Here is a 20,837-nt window from a genome sequence, read left to right as displayed (position 1 = left end):
CCTGAAACGGTCTTGCAGGAGTTTACAACCATTCGACCTCGTCATCCCGTGGGGTGCCCTGGTGAACAAACATTCCCCCAGGTACTGGTGGTCACCCCGATAAACTTATAGGTGGCCATCAGAACACCCCTGAGCCTGCGCTTTTCCAGGCTAAAGAGTCCCATGGCTCTCAGCCCGTCGTCGTAAGGTCTGTTTTCCTGACCTCTGATCATGCATGTAGCTCTTCTCTGGACTCTCTCAAGCTTCTCCACACCCTTTTTGAATTGTGGAGCCCAAAACTGGATGCAGTACTCCAGCTGTGGCCTCACCAAGGCCAAGCATAAGGGGAGAATAACATTCTGGGATTTGCTTGAGAAGCATCTATGGATGCAAGCCGGCATTTTGGTCGCTTTACTAGCCGCAGCATCGCATTGCAGGCCCATGTTCATCTTGTGGTCAATGATGACCCCCAAGTCTCTTTCTTCCGTAGTGCTAACCATTGTAGCACTGCCAATCCTATAAGAATGCTGCAGGCTCCCCCACCCCAAAAAGGTGGAGAACCTTGCATTTCTCAGTGTTAACCACCATCAAGTTCTCGTCCACCCATCTGCTGAGCCCGTCCAGCAGAGCCTGGATCGCCCTCCTGTCTTCTGGTGTGAATGCTTTGCCCCAAACTTTGGTGTCATCAGCGAACTTAGCCAGTCCGCTTCCGACTCCAATGTCCACATCATTCATGAAGATGTTGAACAATATGGGTCCAAGGACAGAGCCTTGGGGGACCCCACTGGTCACAGGGCACCACGATCATAGAATCATAGAAGTAGAGTCGGAAGGGTCCTTGTACATCTTCAAGTCCAAACCCCTGCCTGGGCAGGAGAAAAAAACTGGGCTCAAATGATCCCAGCTAGGTAGGCTTCAAGCCTCCTCTTAAAGACCCCCAGGGTAGGAGCCAGCACCACTTCCCTTGGAAGTTGGTTCCAGATCCTAGCCGCCCTAACTGTGATGATTGACTTCCGTCAATTACTACCCTCTTGGTCTGGCCACAGAGCCAATTTCCCAGCCAGCAGATCGTGGTGGACCCAAGGCCACAACTGGCCAGTTTCGCCAAGAGGTGATCATGGGATACCAGATCGAAGGCTTTTTTTGAAGTCAAGATGTATGACATTAATTTCTTCATCCTTGTCCAGGTGATAGGTCACCTGGTCGTAAAGGGTAATGAGATTGGTCAAGCAAAACCTACCCTCAACAACCTGTGCTGGCTATCCCTCAGGATGTTGGTGTCCGCCAGTCCATTAAGGATGGCCTCTTTAATAAACTTTTCAAAGATCTTCCCCCGGACAGAAGTCAGGCTGATCGGCCTATAGTTTGACAGATCCACTTTCCACCCTTTCTTGAAAATAGGCACCACACTGGCCTTCTTCCAGTCTTCGGGCACTACACCAGAGCGCCAGGAGTTCTCAAAGATCCATGCCAGAGGCTGGGCTATGATGCTTGCCAGCTCCTTGAGTACCCTGGGGTGTAGATTGTCAAGGCCAGCTGACTTGAAGGTATCCAGCCTATCAAGGTGTTCCTTCATGAGGTCAGCATTGATGGAGGGCAGGGGATCTCCCACACCTGGGCCTCCCTGTCCTATAGTGGGCATGGGCGTCCCATGGGACTGGCGAAAAACCGATGCAAAGTACCCATTTAGTAGGCTGGCTTTTTCCTGGGTGTCTGTTGTCAGTTGACCCATCTGGTTCAGCTGTTGCCCTTGCTTTTCCTCCGGCTCCCCACGTCTGAAAAAGGGCTTTTTATTGTCCTTGATGCTCAAAGCTAGTTGGAGTTCAGTTGCAGCCTTGGCTTTCCTGGTTCGCTCCCTGCAGGACTGGACCAATGCAGAATATTCCTCCTTGGAGGTGAATCCCATCCTCCATCCTTTGTAGGCCTTTCTTTTTAGCCTCAGGAGGTCTGCTGGATCCCTGGAGAGCCAGGGAGGCTGCTGTGCCCTCCTGCTGCCTTTCCTCTGAGATGGACTAGACTTAGCTTGTGCATTAAGGATCGCTCCCTTGAGGAGCAACCACTCTTCTTGAACTCCCCTCTCCCTGGGGTCATGGTCCCTTAGGGCCTGACTGACAAGCCTCCTGAGCTTGTCAAAGTCAGCTGTCCAGAAGTCAAGGACTTCTGTGTTGCTGACTGACTTGCCAGCTTTACGGTGGATGGTGAAGGTGATCAGCTCATGGTCACTGTCCTCAGCTTCCCATTGATCACTAGGTCACCGATTAGGTCATCCCCAGTAGCCAGTACCAGGTCGAACAGCGCTTTACCTCTCGTTGGCCTGTAGACTTCTTGAGTTGGGTAGAGGTCATTCACACACGAAAGGAAGCTTTGTGACTGCTCGGATTTTGCTAAGTGATCCTCCCACGAGATGTCCGGGTAATTGAAGTCACCCATGACAACCATGATCCTGGAAAATGAGGCCTCAACCAGTTCCCAGGCAAACCCCTGGTCAAGCTCTTGACTTTGGGTGGGAGGTCTGTAGTAGACATCCACCGTTGTGTCTCCTGTGCAGTGTTCCCCACGGATTTTAACCCAGAGGGTGTCCAGTCGTCCACCCTGGTCACCAACATCAGCTTGCACGGACGTGTTGCTTTCCTTAACATAGACCACTACACCCCCGCCCCTTTTATCTACTCAATCCCTCCTGTACAGGGTACAGCCATCTATACCCCTGGTCCAATCATGGGTGGAGTCCCACCAGGTCTCCATTATCCCTATGGCATCATAATTATTTGCACGGGTCGTAATAAGTGGCTGTGGGTGCTTATAACTAGGAAGGACGTGCTGGCATTGTAAATATTTTACAAGTCAAAACTCTTTTGTTTATGAGATTCACACACCTTTTAGGCACAGATTAGAGTTTAAGTACACCACATCCTAAGGAGTGCCTACTCTTGGCTGTGCATTATATTAAAAATCAGCAAACTGCACATTTGTTGCAGAATATTCTGAGAGTCAGATCTAGTAATTTAAGAGGAGAGGGAGAGGCAGAGTCTAGCTAAAGGAACAAAAATAAAATCACCTGGAAGAAGTTTGTGAAGTTACCCAATGGCTTTTTAAAAAGATAAAAAATATTGTCCAGCAATTTCTTCATTCAGACCCCATGATCAATGACCAAACTTCCCAAAGGAGGATGGGGAGAGGGAAGAAGATTCTAAAGCTCATTTTGAAACTGAAACATATTATAAATGAAGACCAGGGTAAAAGGTAGTTTAATCTTAAGTACGACTATGGTTCACTCTAATTCTCTAGAGTGGTCCATGGAGGTCATGTTTTCTATATTTTAACTTCCACATGTAAAAGGCTTCAAAAGGTGCTAAAAAAATTCTGTCTAGTTATTTCACAGTTTCATTACAGCATATAAGCAGAGTTCCCAACACTAGTTTCCACTGAGGAAATGAGTCACTGAAATATCTGATCAAACAGTTTGAAATACAAGCTTAAAATGGGTTGCCTTTCTGCAAAAGTGCGAATAAGGCTACAGCAGGGGTAGGTAACCCTAGCACAGGTGCCAGTGTGTGGCACTCAAAAGCAATTTGCTTGGGACATGCATCGTGGGGCAGATTACAGGAAAGGGGCCAGGGCTGCACTGCTCCAACAAGGATCAGGCACCTGCTGCCCAGCCCTGGCACACTAACATCTTACAAGTTGAGGTTGCAGGTGTTTTTGGCACTCTGCCCAAAAATGCTGCCAATCCCTGGGCTACAGTTTGAAACACAGATTTGGGAGCAGAGAGCTGTCTAAAAGGCTCAGATCTCAATATAAGGCAATTTCTGGCTCCCATGACTTTAAGCCAGTCTCATGGTTTCTGAGGGTTCAGGATCAGCAATAGTGACATATCTTTTGGAGAAGGACATACCGTAGGTATTTACAGAGGTAAACACGAGTACATTTTGCTCTGCATATGAAGTACCCAGAAGACTCAAAACTTTTAAAAACGAAAATTCACCCATGTTATGCTACAGTAAGACTAGTTTCTGCTCTGTGATCAAACCTAACACGCTACAACTAAACATACTACATCTGCAAAAACATAACAGAAACAGGATGCAATCTGATTTAAAGAAGTCTTAGCATCTAGACACATCTTGATAAAGAATTATGGAGATTTACTAATAAAAAATTAGACTAAAATCCCAAACTGAAGCCAGGCTACCTGCAATTATCTGTGAAGTTCATGAATGTGGACAGCCCACCAGCAAAATGTCCACTCCGATTCCATACACCACTGTGTGTTAAAATTAGCACAGATCAAAAAGGCTCTGTGCACTTATTTATTGTTTTTTTTCAGTTGGCCTCAAAACTGAAAATGTAGGCTACAGTGACTAACAAAAATGTAATGACAGTAAAAACAATAGCCTTTTGCTAAAATCTGCACTGGTTTATATATGGTAGTAAAAGATGTTCTGCTTATGGCCACAAGACAAGTATTCTGACCAAGATGTTATTTCACATTTAAATTCTGCAATGAAAAAAACCCCCAAAAGTATCTAGTATTTCGCACTGTAAGGATTAAAACAGAATAATATCAATGGCTTAATCATAGTGGTATAATTGCATCAAACCAACCTTGGAATAATTGGTAGACTAAGTTTACAAAAGCTTGGTCAACACATGAATAAGAGAACATGTTTAAGTTAACAAAGCCTACTGAAATGAAGTTTTCCTATACGTCTACCCTCGCCATAAGAGAAATCCAAGAGCTAAAGTAGAAATCTAGCCTCACCTTGCTACTTCCTCCTTTGCCAATACATAATAGTTTCATAGTTGGTAGGGTTGGAAGGGACCTGAGCAGATCATCAAGTCCGACCCCCTGCCATGGCAGGAAAGAGTACTGGGGTCAAACGACCCCAGCGAGGTGTTCATCTAGCTTCCTCTTAAAGACCCCCAGGGTCTGAGACAGCACCACTTCTCTTGGAAGTTGGTTCCAGATCCTCGCTGCCCTGGCAGTGAAGTAGCACCTCCTGATGTCTAGTCTGAATCTACCCTCTGCCAGCTTGTGACCGTTATTTCTTGTCACTCCTGGGAGTGTTTGGGGGAACAAGGACTCCCCCAATGCCTGCTGGTCCCCTCAGACTAGTTTGTAAACAGCCACTAGATCCCCCTCAGCCTTCTCTTGTGTTCAGTGAGAGGTTGTAGCTGCCAGATAGACTGCCCATCAGGGTATTAAGACCGTGTCTGTGCTTATGTATCTGACATCTTACGTCTCTACTCAATTCACTTACCTATACTCTTATGCATCCAAGGAAGAAAGTTGCCAAAATTGTGTAAAGGATTTCAAAAGAATCGGTTGATTAAATTACGATGAAGAATTTTGAACCTGACTCCACTAGAAGAAATGGACTGAACTTTTTTATATCACTGAAAAAAAGAATATAGCTGGATTACTGTTCTTACTGTTACAGGAATCTGGCTATGCTAAAATCTATGAAACATAAAATAATTAATTTGGAAAACTAATTATTCCCACATGCACTTTAAAATAATGTTATTTGGTTTAAAAAAAAAAATCACATGCACAATAGATCACTATTTTCAAAAACCAAGCAACCAGTTTCTGTCATGTGCCTTTTAAAGTTCTATGTTTAAGGAAGTAGCTCTCAAATACTGTTTCTGCTTTCTTTTTTACACAGTTGTCAACACTGAGAAAATGAGTTAATTAAACTCTAGGATGAGTAACAATTCTAGTGAGGTACTCTTACAAAAATGGTAACAAAGTCATTTCAATTTGCATTTAAACTGCTTATCTGTGAATCTGACACACACTACTACACCAAGCATAAGTCTACCAAAGCATACATAATTACTTATCCTTTGTTCACACGGAATAGCTTTTGCAGAATAACCAAGTCTATTTTCATTTCTCTTTCAATAAATCCATTCAGGTATTTCAGCTACCTACATTTAAACTCAAGCAACTGAATTCCTTGTACTTCTCTTTAAAATCTACTAATTGCAGGGTTTCCCAAGTTTTTCCAGCCCAAGGCACACTTACATTAATAAAAATTTTCTGCAGCACACCAGTCAAGGCATTCTCCATCCTCATACCTATTGTAACTCATTGTAGGTCACTGCCACGGCAAAATTCTGTGGCATACCTGTTCATTTCTGACAGCACACTTTTGTGCCGTGACACACTGGTTGGGAAACACTCATTTATCATACATTTTAAGGCTGTTGCTGACATAGCTATTAGGGCCATGCAAAGCTTTGGTAGCAGATTCGATTTGGAGGAAATTCGGGCCGATTTGGCAGCCAAATCTCCGAATGCAAATTGAATCAGGAGACCCATTAAAAGGTCCAAATCGAATCAGAAGCCTCCAAATCAATTCAGACAGATTCTGAAGGCTTACAGCAAAAAAGAAACTGAGGAAGGGGGGATGGGGTGATCTTTCATATACAGAAAAGGCTGAGGGAGGGGGAGCAGGGGGACATTGCTCTGATATTGATGTAAGTAGCTGGCCAATGACTGTGATCTTTCTCTGAGTTCCCTTCCAATCACAGTGCTCTGGGGGAGGGACAAAGAAACAACATATAAAGCTGTGTCTCAAGTGATCTGTGCCTTTTGTGAGCCAAGTCTCTCTTGGAGCATCAGTGTCTGAAAGGCTCTGGCTTGCTAACTAGTCTCTCTTCTTGTAAGCTGTATCCAATCCTTTCCTACTTACACTTGCCTACAATCCTTATCATTATCCCTATCCATTCCTTTCAACTTATTCTTCTCTCAAAATCTTCTTTTTTGTTCTTGTTAATCTGTCTTGATTCTTTCCCTCCACAAAAAGAAATCCATGTTTTCCTTGACACTGCAATCACTGTGCAGGAAAGCACAACTTATATTACACACATATACATTTTGCAGCACAGCAAACATGAAGTGTGCTGGAAAGGCAGGTGCCAGGTCTTCTGACAGGAGAGGAATAGGAGGCAGAGGGAGAGCTGCAAGTTCCCTCAGCCCCAAACATAGACACTCCCCCTCTTTCCTGGCAGTGATGAGTCTTCTGCTGCTAGTGGGAGCAAGGAGGTGGTAGCAGCACCTGCACCACCACTACTAACCAGCAGCAGCATGGCATTCTCCACCCCAATTTCAGTTCCCAGCATGAGCCTTCCAGTGCCAGAGGAGGAGCTGGATCTGGAAGCAGAGGAGCTGATGGCCATAGCAAAGGAAATTCTCAGGAAGGAAGGGGGAATCTGAGTTTGTGCTCCACACCCCTCAAAGTTCCCCTAGAGGCAGGTCTCCTTCTCTGGAAGGCACTTTGGAAGAGGTTGTGGGGGCAGATGGCTTCCTGTTGTTGTGCCTCTGCCTGGTGAGGGGGAAGGGGGGGGAGGGAATAAGGTAGGATCACTGGGATCATTTTGAGGTGGCAGATGATCCTGGATATGCTACCTGCCAGCACTGCCAAAGGCAGATCAGCCAGAGCAAGGACATGAAACACTTCACCACCACGGAAATGCTGCTGCATCTCAGTAGGCAGCACCCCCTTCCTCTTGCAGTGCCCAAAAAGAAGTGGCAGCATGCACAAAAAGCAGCCCCCCTCTCGCTCCAAAGCCCCCATCCCCAAGAAGCAAAAGCAGGCCACCCTGGACCAATGTGGGAAAGGAAGAGAAAGTTGGGAGCATATTCTGAAGGCGAGCAAGGTCACCCACAGTATTGGGGAGATGCTTACTCTTGTGGCTCCAGCGTACCAAGTACCCGCACGCACCACCTTTAGCAGGACAGTGGTGCCTTCCCTGTGTGAGGCATGCAGGGAGCACTTGAGGGAGAAGCTGTGGAAGGCAGGTCTGTCCGCAGGTAGCCTTGCACTTCACCTCAGACATCTAGAGCAATATGATCATGCCTACTTCTCCCTCACAGGAGGGAAAATTGAAACAGAAGTCCTGGTATCGGCTGCTGCAGGCAGAGGCAGAAGCAGGCAGGCAGGGGCACAGTCCAGCAGGGAGGTGGAGCAGCATGGTGCACCAGGCAGACAGGTGGGCAGGCACTGCTGCCCATATGTGCCAAACCCAGCTCCTCCTGAGTTGCAGCTGGAGGTGGTGGGGGGGAAGGCTGGACTCGGCACTACTCCTCCCAAGTGCAGAGCAGGGGGAGAGTGCTGCTGTGAGCACCGTCTGTTCACAAGTTCACTCAAATGAAATTCTCCTCTCTTTGTTAAGCTGTTAAGACACTCACTCAGAAAAAAATTTGGCAGGGTGAACTTGTCTGCTGCACACTGCAAGCCTTAGGGGTAGGTGACTGTCCAGGGTGCTGTGGTCAAGAGTCGCCACTGAGAACAGCCCATGTGAACAGCACAGTACTCTCCTCCAACCCTGGCCAATCCCTACCCCAGGCAGGAGCAGTACACCCAGCCCAGCTCAGCCTGCTCCCCACCTCCAGGAGGAGCTGGGCCAGGTGTGTGCAAGTAGCAGCAGCAATGCCTGTTCACCATGCTGCTCCACCTTCCCCAATGAACTACAGCCTTCCCCAATTGCCTCCAGCAGCACCGCTGCCTGGGGAAAGGGGCCATTTCCCAGTTTTTCCCCTAGTTATTTAGAAGTATGTGACTGGGGGGGCAGCAAAGACAATCATTTAACTTAGGAACAGGTTTCTAAAAAGCCAAAATCTGATACTAATGCTTAAAAAAATGCCAAAGACTAGCCAAGAAAAAGGCAATTACATATAACAATATTTAAAAAATGTTTTCTCACTGATCCACCATACATGTGATGCATGATAAGAACCAGATAATCTGAGCTATTTAATCTGTTTCAATTTTTTAAAAGCAGCTTACTAAAGTTGTGAAGAATTTTTTTCTTGCAACAGGAGGATGTACGAAGGAAGAACAATGGCACGGTAATTAAGTAACTAGAGTATAAATGTGTGGGAACTGAACCTTTAGAAGGTCAAGATAGGGCACCACCTCACTTTCAAACAAAGTATTGAAAAATATTACCCAATATCACTATCTCGACACCACTGGCATCCCTTCCAGCAAAGGCAAAGAGCAATATCGTGGTGAAAGGCTCCGATGACCTTTAGGAAGGTATCCTAAAGCATACCTGGGAAACCCATCTTTCATGACAGCCTCCAGTGACAGCTTGTTTTCTAAGCGGGGGGGGGGGGTACTTGTTTGTTTGGAGATGGGGAGAGCAACAAGGCTTCCCTCTTCTTGCACAGGTGAAAACTTTGGACCAGGTTTTCAAAGCCATATGCATTCCAAACTCCCACCAATTTGTTCCAGTAGGATGGGACCTAAAATAGACTTAAACATGTGAGCACTTTTTCAGAAGTGCCATGATAGGTTTGACCCATCTCCAACAGTGAAAGGAGTGGATGCCTTAGAAGGACCATATGAACAACAGGGCATATCTTGAGTAATCAATCCCCAGTCATACCCTTCCTGTATTGGGACCATTGATTTGGGGATGCACCCCCAATTGTTTTGTTTAATTGTTAAGAATGGATCTATCATCCATAAATTAATTTAGTCCCTTTCTGAACATGGCTACACTATCCGCCTCTACAACATCTGATGATAATGAATTCCAAGTTAACTGTGCACTGCTTAAAAAAAGTACTTTTTCCTGTTAGTTTAAGACCTGTCTCCTGCTAATTTCAGCTAGTGTCCCCCAATTCTAGTATTTTGGGATTTAGTGAATAGCAGTTTCCTATTCACTTTGTCCACATTCTCTGTGATTGTACAGACCTCTATCATACCCCCACCCCAGTGTTTTCTTTTCCGAACTGAAGAGTCCTAGCCTTTTTAGCCTCTCCAGGTATGGCAGCTGCTCCAAATGCGTGATCACCATGACTGTCCTTCTCTGTACCCTTTCTAATTCTACAGCATAGTTTTTGAGATGCAGAAACCAGACCTGCATATGCTATTCAAGATATGGATATACCATGATATGTATAGCAGCACGATGACATTTTCCGTTCTGTTTTCAATTCCCTCTTAAATGATGCCCAACATTATTGGCTTCTGGCTGTTGCATGTTGAGCTAATGTTTTTAGAAAACTGTCTACAATGACTTCAAGGTCTCCTTCCCGAGTCATAACAGCTAGTTCAGAACCCAACATTGTGTGCATGTAATCAAAGATATTTTTCCCCGTGTGAGTTACCTTACACTTGTCAACACTGAATTTATCTGCCGCTTTTTTCCCTATTCAGTAGTTTTGTGAGATCTTTCTTTCGCTGCATTCCATCAGCCTGGAATAAAACTAACCCTATCATCTGCAAACTTGGAGATTTTAGTGTACACCCCTATTTCCAGGTCATTGATGACAAAAATAAAATAAAACCAGGCCCACCACAGATCCCTGAGGGACCCTATTTTTGACCTCCCTGAATCCTGAAAAATGACCATTCCACCCTACCCTTTGCTTTTAATTAGGTCCCAAACTATGAAAGAACTTTCCATCCAATCCTGTAGCAACCCATTTTTTCAAAAAGCATTTGGGGAGGGATCTTGCCTACACAGCTTTTTAAAAATCCAAATATATTTATGTCAACTGGATCACCGTCCTCCACATGCTTGGTAACACCCATAAAAGAGCTGAAAGAGACTGGGGAGCCAGGGTTTCCCTTTACAAAAACCATGCTAACTCTTCCCTAGCATATTATATTTATCCATCTAATTGCTGATCTTATTCATTATAGATTCAAATTTGCCAGGGATGGAAGGGAGATGCACTGGTCTATAGTTCCCAGGAATGCTTCTATGGCTATTTACAGACATAACCCTCTCCCCGCTCCAAAACAGTGATTTACTTTAAAACTCCACACCCATGCTGAGGCTCAACACATGCACAGAAGAGGCACTGTGTTAGCTGGACCCAGCTCACCTAACATCTGTATAGACTAGAGGCTTTAGTGGGGCTTTTTTGGTGCTTTTATCTAATAGTCATTTGAATCAGCTTTAGATAAAAGCACCCAAAAAGCCCTGCTGAAGCACTCAATCTATACAGATGCTGCAGTAAAAAGTGTGCGTGTGGGGGGGTTGTTTTTTTTCACATCTGGCAGCAGCTTATAGGTAGCAAATGATGTTCAGGTAATGGCCCATATACTTGGAGAAAAGAGAAATTAGTCCAGCAATCCTTTACTAATTTCAGAGTCTTTTGTAATGAAATTCCTAAAAATCTGAATTCATATGGAATCCTTTTCACTAAACATTCTAAAATATGGCCAGCTAGCACCTTCTCCTCTACAGTTACTAAGTTCAGAGACATCGTTTCTCAAATCTAAATCAGTAACCAAACTTCTCTCCACCAGTCTTAGATACAGGGGGGGGAATATAACATTTTGATTCACAGCATGACAAGTCCTGCTCTACCACAGATTTCTCATGTCATCAAGGGCTCATCACCGTCTCCTCAGCTCCCCACCTTTAAAACAGAGTTATAGTACTTCCCACCCATACATGGCTCTTGTAAAGATCAATACATTGAAGGCTGTAAGGCACTTTTACTATAAGAGTTCTGTAAAGTATCCAAAATACAGTTGCAAAAATTAAAGAGATTATTTCATGTGTTAGGGCAGACTGACGAAACTGGACACTTATTAGAATATAAAATTGCATCCTGAACGAAGCATAGAACTGATGCTATTTGCAAGGTTTTAAATCCGTTATGGAAATCAGTGCCATTTTGTTGTTGCTCAGAGCTTCTATTTTGGAGTTGTCTGTGACGAGAGAAAAAAATCATTCTATTACAGATGAAGCAGAATCCTTCTCCTGATTTGATTCTTGCCATGAAGGACAGAATAGAACTTATAAGTGGGAACATCTGAAGTGCAGCAAATAAATGCTACAATTATCTGCATGCAGTCTTCAATTCTGGTAAGAAATATAAAACCACTTTTTTCTAGGACACAGAAGGGGTGGAGAAAATTGAGCAGAATTAAGAAGGTTAGCACATGAAAGACAAAGCAATCCCTAAGCAGCTTTGGGCAGAACGATGACCAACAGAGCAGCATATTCCATTTATGGGCTAAACAAATGAAGACCAGCAACCAAAGGTTGTATTTGAACTTTTCACAGCATGACTGCTTAAGCAGAGTTTCTTAGGTAGACACTTAACTGTCATGTTAAAATAAATCAGACTTAAAAATCAAATGCAAGAAACAAAAAGTATAATTGTAAAGTCACATAAGAGGGTTTTCTTAATTTTATAGTCTAATTTTTTCATAGAACTTTTCCACTTCTCCACTTGTGTAACTTGCATGCCAGAGAGACAACAAAGCAGTAACTATAGAACCATAAAGATGGACATAAATAAATTAGTTAATACTTTTAAGTAAGTTTCAAACTGAGTCACTTTAACTGGCAAACTGTTTTGCTATTGCTTTAGGGTTTTCTGCCAATTATGTTGCACTTTAACCTCTTATTTATTATCACTATTATCTGCACAAACTGAATTAGTAAATTGTGTTCGCAGTTTTGACTATACCATACTTTTAGTTTTAAAAATATCCTTCAATTCTTAGGATAGCTTATGAGTCTCAGGAAAGTTTCTGCTCCATACATGCAGGCAAATTAGAAATAAAAGTGTCTCCTGATACTTTCAGTATTCCTGGCATATCTTTGGAGAAAATTAATTCTATACTTGTTAGACTGAAGACCAAATTACAAGCAATGGTAGTTATATATAGAAAAATTATATTTAATCTTACCAAACTAATATAGCACTGATATAGTATTACAGTATTAACGTTCACTGGCATTATAAGCTTTAAAAAAATCCTATATAGGCCATCACTATAAAAGTAACAGTTTGTTAGTAGGTTTCATATTTGGCATTTCCTGATACTTGAACTATAACACACGACCATAATATTGCCTTTAAAATATGTAATAGGAAAGGTGCTTTCACAATTGTGACTATGATATATATCTTTTGGATTCTGGCATTTAAAAACCTTATTCAGGGCCAGAAGAGAGTCAAGTACTCTAACATAACAAATAGTATTAACAAATACCTTCGTAAGAATTGACAGTATTTATATAAAACCTTTAGAATAGAAATGAGCACATAGATTTTTCAAAGTGAGCATGGGGCCAGGACACTCAGCATTCCATAATTTCCTTACAATATACCAGAAACTGATAGACATCCCCTGGTTAATTAGGTGCTGGTGAAACCAAACCCACCTGACTGGAGATGTCCATTGCGGCATGCCAGGTTAGTACTGTCATTATAGACCTCCATTTGCGGCTTGGAAATTTGCAAAACTGCCTGCAGCTTCTCTATGCAACAAACAGAGGGAAGGGAAAAAGGAAAAAATAAACAAATAAAAACAAAAATGAACCAATGAACTTTATGTACTCTAATCACACAGAAAAGTCAAATTTAGCTTCAGCCTCCTTAGTAAAAGGAGTATTGCTGTCTATTCTAATTGTTTTTGAAACTGTACGTTGTATACATCTATGAATATAGCTATAAACCAGCCGTCAGTAGCTAAAATAATCCAGAATCAAAGCATCAGGATTTCCCCCTCTTTTTCATCTCCAAGTTAATGCATAGGCTTTGTACAATAAACCCAGTGCTCAAAGTTCTTAATTAATGGCTCCCATTGACCAGCTTCAAGGAGTAGCTCCTTTTTCCATATATGATACGCTTTATTTGAAGGTCAAGGGGGAAGCAAATGAAAAACAAAACCTAGTCCACAGTTTTCAGTTAACTCCTCTGCTACAAAGAAGTTTTACTTGTCAAGTTTGATATTCAAGATATTGGATGACTTTCTAGATGTCGTATCTGAATAAAAGTCTAGTTAGGTCTTACTCCCTAGGCCACCATGTACAATTTTGAAGTTCTATAAAATACCCTTATTTCTGAATAAGTTAAAACTAATTTCAGTAATATTGAAAGCAAATTTCATGAAAATAGTTTACGATTGAATAAATAATTTAAAGGGACTCTCTCATAGAGTCGTGACACAAAGTAAGTCTGTTCATAGCATCTAGTCCATTCATAGTACTGGGCCTTTAGAAGTTCATCTCTCTCAGCCTTTCTACTTTAAATAGATACACTCACCTTCCAAAGTCCTGTTCTGCTAATGCTAACCTTTATCATCTACATATATTAGGTTCCTCAACAGGTGCCTTCATGCTAAATTTCTACAGTAATGGGCACAGTAACAAAACCCAGAACCTGATTCCATATTTTATGCACAGAATATAGCCGAAAGCCACTGCCTTATTTTCCTCTCTTTAAAACCTCTTAAAGCATTGCCAGTTACAATCTGCTAAAAAGATGCTGGCACTAGTCTTTTTTTTTTTTAACTTGTTTAGTACCAAACTATTCTCATTACTGTTCCCAAGTATTCCAGCCCCCTACCTTCAGCTCCTTTTAAGGGCTTATTACATCTATTTTGCCACAAAGCACTGTGTTAGACAACTTTGTATATTATGGATATAGATGTCTTCAACAACAACAATAAAAAGAAAGAAAAATAAGGGCAACTGATAGGTGCCCTTCATAATTTACCAACATGAGTGCATTGATATATGCCATATTTACTCAAATCAAAGATGACTCCGATTATAAGATGACCCGCCCCCAATAATTAAATTCTATGTAGAGAAAATTTGTAAATCTGATATATTTTTTTCCAGGTATAGAGCCTAATTATTCTGGAGATCTGTCTTAAATTTGTCCCCCTCCCACTGCCATAGCAGAGAAAATAAATCTGGGAGTCAAGTAGCCCCTTTGCCCCTCAACAGCTTCTTTCTCTTGCAGCCCCTTCCTCTCTCCCCCTTACTGTCAGACCCTGCTCTTCCTGAACACATGGAATTGAGAAGTAAATTTGAAAACACTGACCTTGAAATAAATTTGCATGTAGTACCCATAGATTTAGTTCACTTCTTGAAACTGCTGCAAGTTTTAACATAGGCACTCCAACACATTTTAACTAACACTTTGGCACCTGCTTATGTACAGCACAAACTATGCATAATACTAATCCAAAGCCAAAGGGTTCACAAATTATCATATAATAAAGTTCATTAGGCTGGGCCCCAGAGAGTCAACAGCATTTCAAGCCACGGTGACCCCACAGCTCAGCACTACTCAGTATGCGTTTGTACTCTAGACACTCAGCACAAAGGATCCAGCCATGTGCCTTGCAAAATCATGACAAGAACACCCAGTTCTAGTCATGAGTCCCAAGATCCTCCAAATATTGATATGCAGATGAGGCACAGGGCAACCTGGTCTGGCTTCACTTCATAGAAGGTGGAGCCACACTAAACATATGACAAGCTGGGAGAGGGCCTGACCAATGGATTCTGGGTGAACTGTTTGAGGCAGTTTTGTGATGCTTGCCAGGTATTTAAAGCTAGTAAAAAACAGCAACCCTTGGAAACGGGAAACAAAGGTGCAGCTCAATTCTGGGAGTGGAGAAGAAGTTGATATTTCTGCAATGTGGTTGCTCACCATGACATGAAAAAGGAGTAGATGCTAAAGGGGGCTGCATTCAACAAGCACTGTCGTATATCTGAGTCAGATAGGCTGTGCTAACCTATATTTGTTGCCTACCCAAAAGGCCCAAACTGCCCCAGGCAACCATGACAGTGGAAGGTGCAAACAATCAACCATCTCCCCTGGTGCTACCCATAAACTAAGGGGGTGTGATGAATAAACGTTACTCCTTGTGGTCATGACCGGGGTCAAGACCCTAAACAGACAGTACTGTTCAGTCACGTGACCAAGTAACAGGGGACCTCAACAGCCCACTTGGACCGGTTCAACTCCTGCTTCAGAAACGCATACATAAGACCAGGAACCTGCTCATGTACAGGCACACAAGCCTCTCAGTTGCGGGCTGTGTCAAAATGGGACACAGAGATGCAGGGATACTACAGGAAATTGCTAGAAGACATCAGGGAGATGGCAGAGATCATGTCGAAAAGAAAGACTAGCACAGACTGTTCAGAGGTGGGACAACCAGCAAGAGTGAAAACAACCACAATGACAGAGACAACCACAACAACAACAACAATTAAAGTGATGAGGGAAAGGACTGGGGAATCAGGAAGGGGAGCTGGAAGGGATGATAGCTGGAGGAGAGATGAGGAGATAGAGGCGGTCCTTTATGCAATTGTTATGGCTAATACACACACACACACACACACTTGCCCAATATGGGCCATGAATGTTATAATGACACCCAGTGCTGGCTGCATTTAATCAAGTTAATAGTTGATTTCCATTGCTGATCATATGCTGCTTTTGGGAGCATTAATGACAGTCAATGTATTTAATGTGGTTTCCTTGTATGTGAATGTAAGATGAGTGGCTCCCCCATCCCATACTGATTGGGGGGGAAAAAAACAGGTCTTGTATTCGAGTAAATACAGCAATACACACAAATAGTTAAGATTTTAATTCATGTACCTATAGCAGAACACAGGCCATTTCTTGCAAAAAAACAAACAAAAACAACAAAAAAAACAAACCCTCAGCCATTTTCATTAGGGCCAACATCTGATGCAATAGTTAAAAATCCTTCTCCTTCTCTTCCTGTATCCTTGCACAAGACTCTCTAAAATAAAAGTCTCTCCCTGCCGATCCCTAAACTTTCTTCAATAGGGCCATATCCCCTGGAAGAACCTCCATACCAACTCCCAGGTTGGTGTTTCCTCTTTTAAAGACAAAGCTGTTGTTCATGTTTTTATCCGGAGTGAATGTATAGTAAAAGCAAGAATTAAGTATGAATATTATGTTATCCATGTCAGATTAGTGCATTCTAATCCAAGCCCAAAGTTTAAAATGCCATTCAGTAACTTTAAGCTTTACAGTGCTCAAGTACCAATGTTGTGGACAGAGACGGAATATTAACTGATGATATTTTGGTAACTGAGGCAAGACATTTTGTAAAAGTAGTTTTACAGCATGGCTGAAGGTGAAAATACTTCTCCTTACACAAAACATTCTACCTGGTAAAGGAAACACAGGAAATTGAGCTGAATGTTCAAAGTCCAGTCAAAATACTGGAGGCCTATTTAAACTCTGGGACAACACTTCAATGAATCACTTGATTCTGAAGCCAAAAAAGGAGCACTCCACTTGGCCTAACTTATAAAAGAATCAAATTTGCATCTATGCTGTACATTTATGTTTATTAACTTTTAGTGAACTAGTAACTTTGTGAAATGTATATGCTTATATAGTTAGCTGAACATTTTTGCCAGTCTTGACCAAACTCTTAGAAGCTTTTATTGTTCCTTGAATATAGCACACAACAAATTGGGATGCTAAAAACTTTTAAACCTTTGTTGGCATAAAAATGTACTAAGCATGTCAAACTGGAAAAGAAGTAAATTTATAAGGACAGCAGGTATTATTCAACTTGGATAGCCGCTCTTAATGATGTGCCGAGTACGTATCATACGTATCAAAAATAAGACGCATGTCCTTGCTAAATGTCTCAGTATTAAATCTTGTTCAACTGACAGTTCTCCCAACACACTGGATTTCTCAGAAATCCCAGAACTAAAGGATTTATCAAAATATCTCCTCTGTAAGATACTCGCACACTGACTTTGGAAACAAATTTGAAAGAAACTGAAAATCTGCCACCACTGTGCCGTAACCCTAGGAGAGCAGAAAAGAAGAGAAGAAAGCTTGCCAAGATGAACAAATTATGCCAAGTTAAGGAGAGAGGAAATTCACTATGCATCAGCTACTCAACAGAGGCAAAACACAGTTACTGCAGTCCCACAGCAAGTAAAAGCATCTTCCAAGTGAAACTTCTAAGTTACCACCATTTAGCACCTACTTACCACAGCACAGGAGCAGATGCACAAAACTTGAAAATGGGGCTGTTTCACGTAAGTCTGTGTAATGTGCTATCCAATCTGCACACCAAAAATGTAGGCTTTATATTTCCTTACATGCCCCTATTTCTATTAAAGTGCTGTTTATTAGTGGTAAACTAACCGATTCGTTAGACAACACAATCCACTGTTCGTTTAGCACTAGTAAGCACTATAAAAAAAGATGACATGCAAGGAAATACAAAGTATATATTTCTTGGAGTCCATTTGTGTGGTGTAATGGTTCTCCCTATCAGTTATTAGTTAACTGGTAAAATGGTACCACTGCTTAGCTTAAGATAGACTGAACTGGCTCAGGGTTCAGGACAAGGGCACAGTAAACCAGGTCAGCCCACAGTAAGGCAGGTCAGTCCACAGTACAATTATCCAATATTGTTCCAGATCAATGGAAAGATCTTTTTCTGCAACAGTGAGGCCCAACTTCAATTCACCCATGTTTCCACCACCACAGTGATCGTGTGTTCATAGTGCACATAAAACAGTCTAAGTTCAGTATTTAAGGGGACACGGCTGTAAAATCCTGCCCCCCAAAAACATTTAAATGAAAAAAAAATGTAATACACTGGACCTGTCAGTGTCCAGTATATTAGAGACTTGAATTCATCTTGGGTTAAAAGGAAAAAAGCCTATTTCACAAGAAATTAGATGACCTGTGTTCTCCTCTGTTCCCTCTCCCCTCTAGGGAAAAGTTCCCTTCTCATGTAAAAATGTTCACCAACAAATAAAAGGAGGGGCAAAATTCTTGACTGGAAAAAAAAAAAAAAATCTACTTTAACTCTGTTACTTTGGGGTGGGAGGAGGGATGGGGGGGAAGAGAATGGAGATAAAATTTCTTTAAATTTAACCCAAAAAATGCAAGTCTAATACTTTTTTTCCATATTACTGTATTCCAGTGGATGTGAACATTGAAGACAAACTTTTAGAGGCTATTTACTAGGGTGGGTGTGCAAAGCGGGCAGTATTCGATTTGGATTCGGCCTGATTTGGGGGACAGTGATTCAATTCACTGATTCGGATCACTCTCCCAATTCATTTCAGCTGAATCTGAAGATTTGATTCTGATTCAGAGAATCAGTGATTTAGCCACAGACACAGCTTTATATATTTTTTCTACATACCTCAAGGTACCAGCCACGGCTCATTAATGCCGAGATGCTGGAGCAGATAGAACATCCCATGAGAGTGCAGGGGAGGTCTACTGCACGCTTGGTGGAGGACCCAGAAGTGGACCAGAAGTACTTTGCTCCCATGGGACACTCCATCCATCCCACCATCTCAGCATTCACAAGCTGCGCCTGGTACCTTGAAGCATGCAGAAGAATCATACAAAGTTGTGTCTATGGTTGAATCGTTGAATCTCTCCAAACCAATTCAGAGGCTTCCAATTCGATTTAGCAAGATTAAAGGGTCTCCTGATTCAATGTGGATTCAGAGATTTGGCTGCCGAATCTCCTCCGAATTGAATTGGCAACCAAAGTTTCATACAGCCCTACTGTTTACTACATCTGGCAGGCAAATCAATATTCTCATTCTCATTTAGACAGCACTTATGTTTGACTTCTCTAAAGAAACTTAGCTATGAATCAGGTATCCCTTTACTTAAAATTCCCTAATTCTTGGATTTCTGTTCTAGTACATTTCATATGTATAAGTTTAACTGAAGTAAAAAAATGCCCAGAAGACAAATCTGAAGTAGATACCACTTTTCCTATTAAAGTTGGGAAGCATCTTTTTCTCACAAGGGAGTTACTAGATTCAATCAGCTATTAGATAAAAGCACTGAAAAGCCATGCTGAAGCGCCCAATCTATAGAGACACTGGGGAGTCAGGTCAAACTAACGTGCTTCCTCTTCTTGAAGCGCTGTCTTGTTTTGCTTTTTTCCACTTCTGTAAGCAATCTAAATGGTTTAAGATGGAAGTAAAGAAAGGTAGATGGTTAAACTGCCTGTCAACCAACAATAAAGAAGGCTCATTTATTCTATCATGAGATATTTATAGCTGCAAAATATTTAAGAGTTGATTCAGGCATTAAAAAGGAAAAGCCCCATGCTTTCTTTGCTCTGCCTAACCCAATTTTCTTCTTTATTACACCAAATTTTGAACAGGTGCTGAAATACTACAGTGATGAAGGATGCTGCCATATAGAACAGACTAAACTAAAATAAATTTTCACTAAAACAAACTAAAATAAAAAGTTCCAACAAGAATAATGTAAAGAGCTTCTGGACCCTACTTCATTTGTTACTTATTAGTACTTTATTCTTCTATGAGGCTGCACATTGAACAAAGCATGGAAACAACATGCAAATCATATGCATTATGGTAAGCTTTAAGATGCAGAATTAAATTTGCACATACCACATTAAACTTTCTGACTTCAGCATTTCACTTGTGCAGTCTTTACCTTCTTTTGGCATACCAACATGCAACTCTGTTAGACACCTAGCATACTGCCATAATAGGAGTAAAATGAGATCAGATATTGCATGCAACATGCAAATGTTGTTTAAAAAAATAATACTGACTTCAAATCAGATCACTTTTGTCTTTTTTTCTCCTGTCACACCAAGCTAACTGTAACTGAAGTCATCAAGCAATAATCTGTTCCAGTTCATTTACTTTGTGCACCCAAAAAGCAGAGCATAACTGGTTGTACTGTCATGTTCCTCAACTACACCATTTAACCACTACTCTGGGAGGCAACTCACATACAGGCTTTCTGCTACACTCTTCAATTTAATATTAAGCTATTTAATATTAAGCACAAATATTAATACTAAACTGTAAAAGAGCCAGTGTCATGGAGCGAAAAATCCTCCACAGGCTGGAAAATGGGAACAAGCAGACAGCGGATGCCAGTTCAGGACAACTATTCCCTTTGTTTGTCAGTACACAAAACCAAAAAAAATGGAAGCCAAAGAAAGAAGGCAGGGAATCATTTTCTTCCTTGTTATAATCACTCCATAATACAGAGGGCAGTGGGAGCCAGACGAAAAGGAATTTTTATTCCCATACTT

At 41.9% G+C, this 20,837-nt stretch overlaps 1 protein-coding gene across 3 annotated transcripts in view; it reads right to left on the bottom strand.

The window, feature by feature from the left end:
• The window catches only part of SPAST (spastin), a 63,072-nt gene that overhangs the window by 28,243 nt on the left and 13,992 nt on the right, over window positions 1-20,837 (bottom strand). For 2 of the 3 annotated variants that reach the window (XM_090044984.1, XM_090044968.1), the window contains exon 4: window positions 13,135-13,230. The exons of the other annotated variant lie outside the window; for it this stretch is intronic. In XM_090044984.1, coding sequence (XP_089901110.1) covers window positions 13,135-13,230 — 96 coding nt within the window. The remainder of the gene's footprint in view (window positions 1-13,134; window positions 13,231-20,837) is intronic. 3 annotated transcript variants of the gene reach the window in all.

Source organism: Crocodylus siamensis, chromosome 1, assembly GCF_052110815.1.
Source record: "Crocodylus siamensis isolate JL-2025a chromosome 1, ASM5211081v1, whole genome shotgun sequence".
Taxonomy (NCBI): domain Eukaryota; kingdom Metazoa; phylum Chordata; order Crocodylia; family Crocodylidae; genus Crocodylus; species Crocodylus siamensis.
This window is presented reverse-complemented; position numbering and strand designations above follow the sequence as displayed.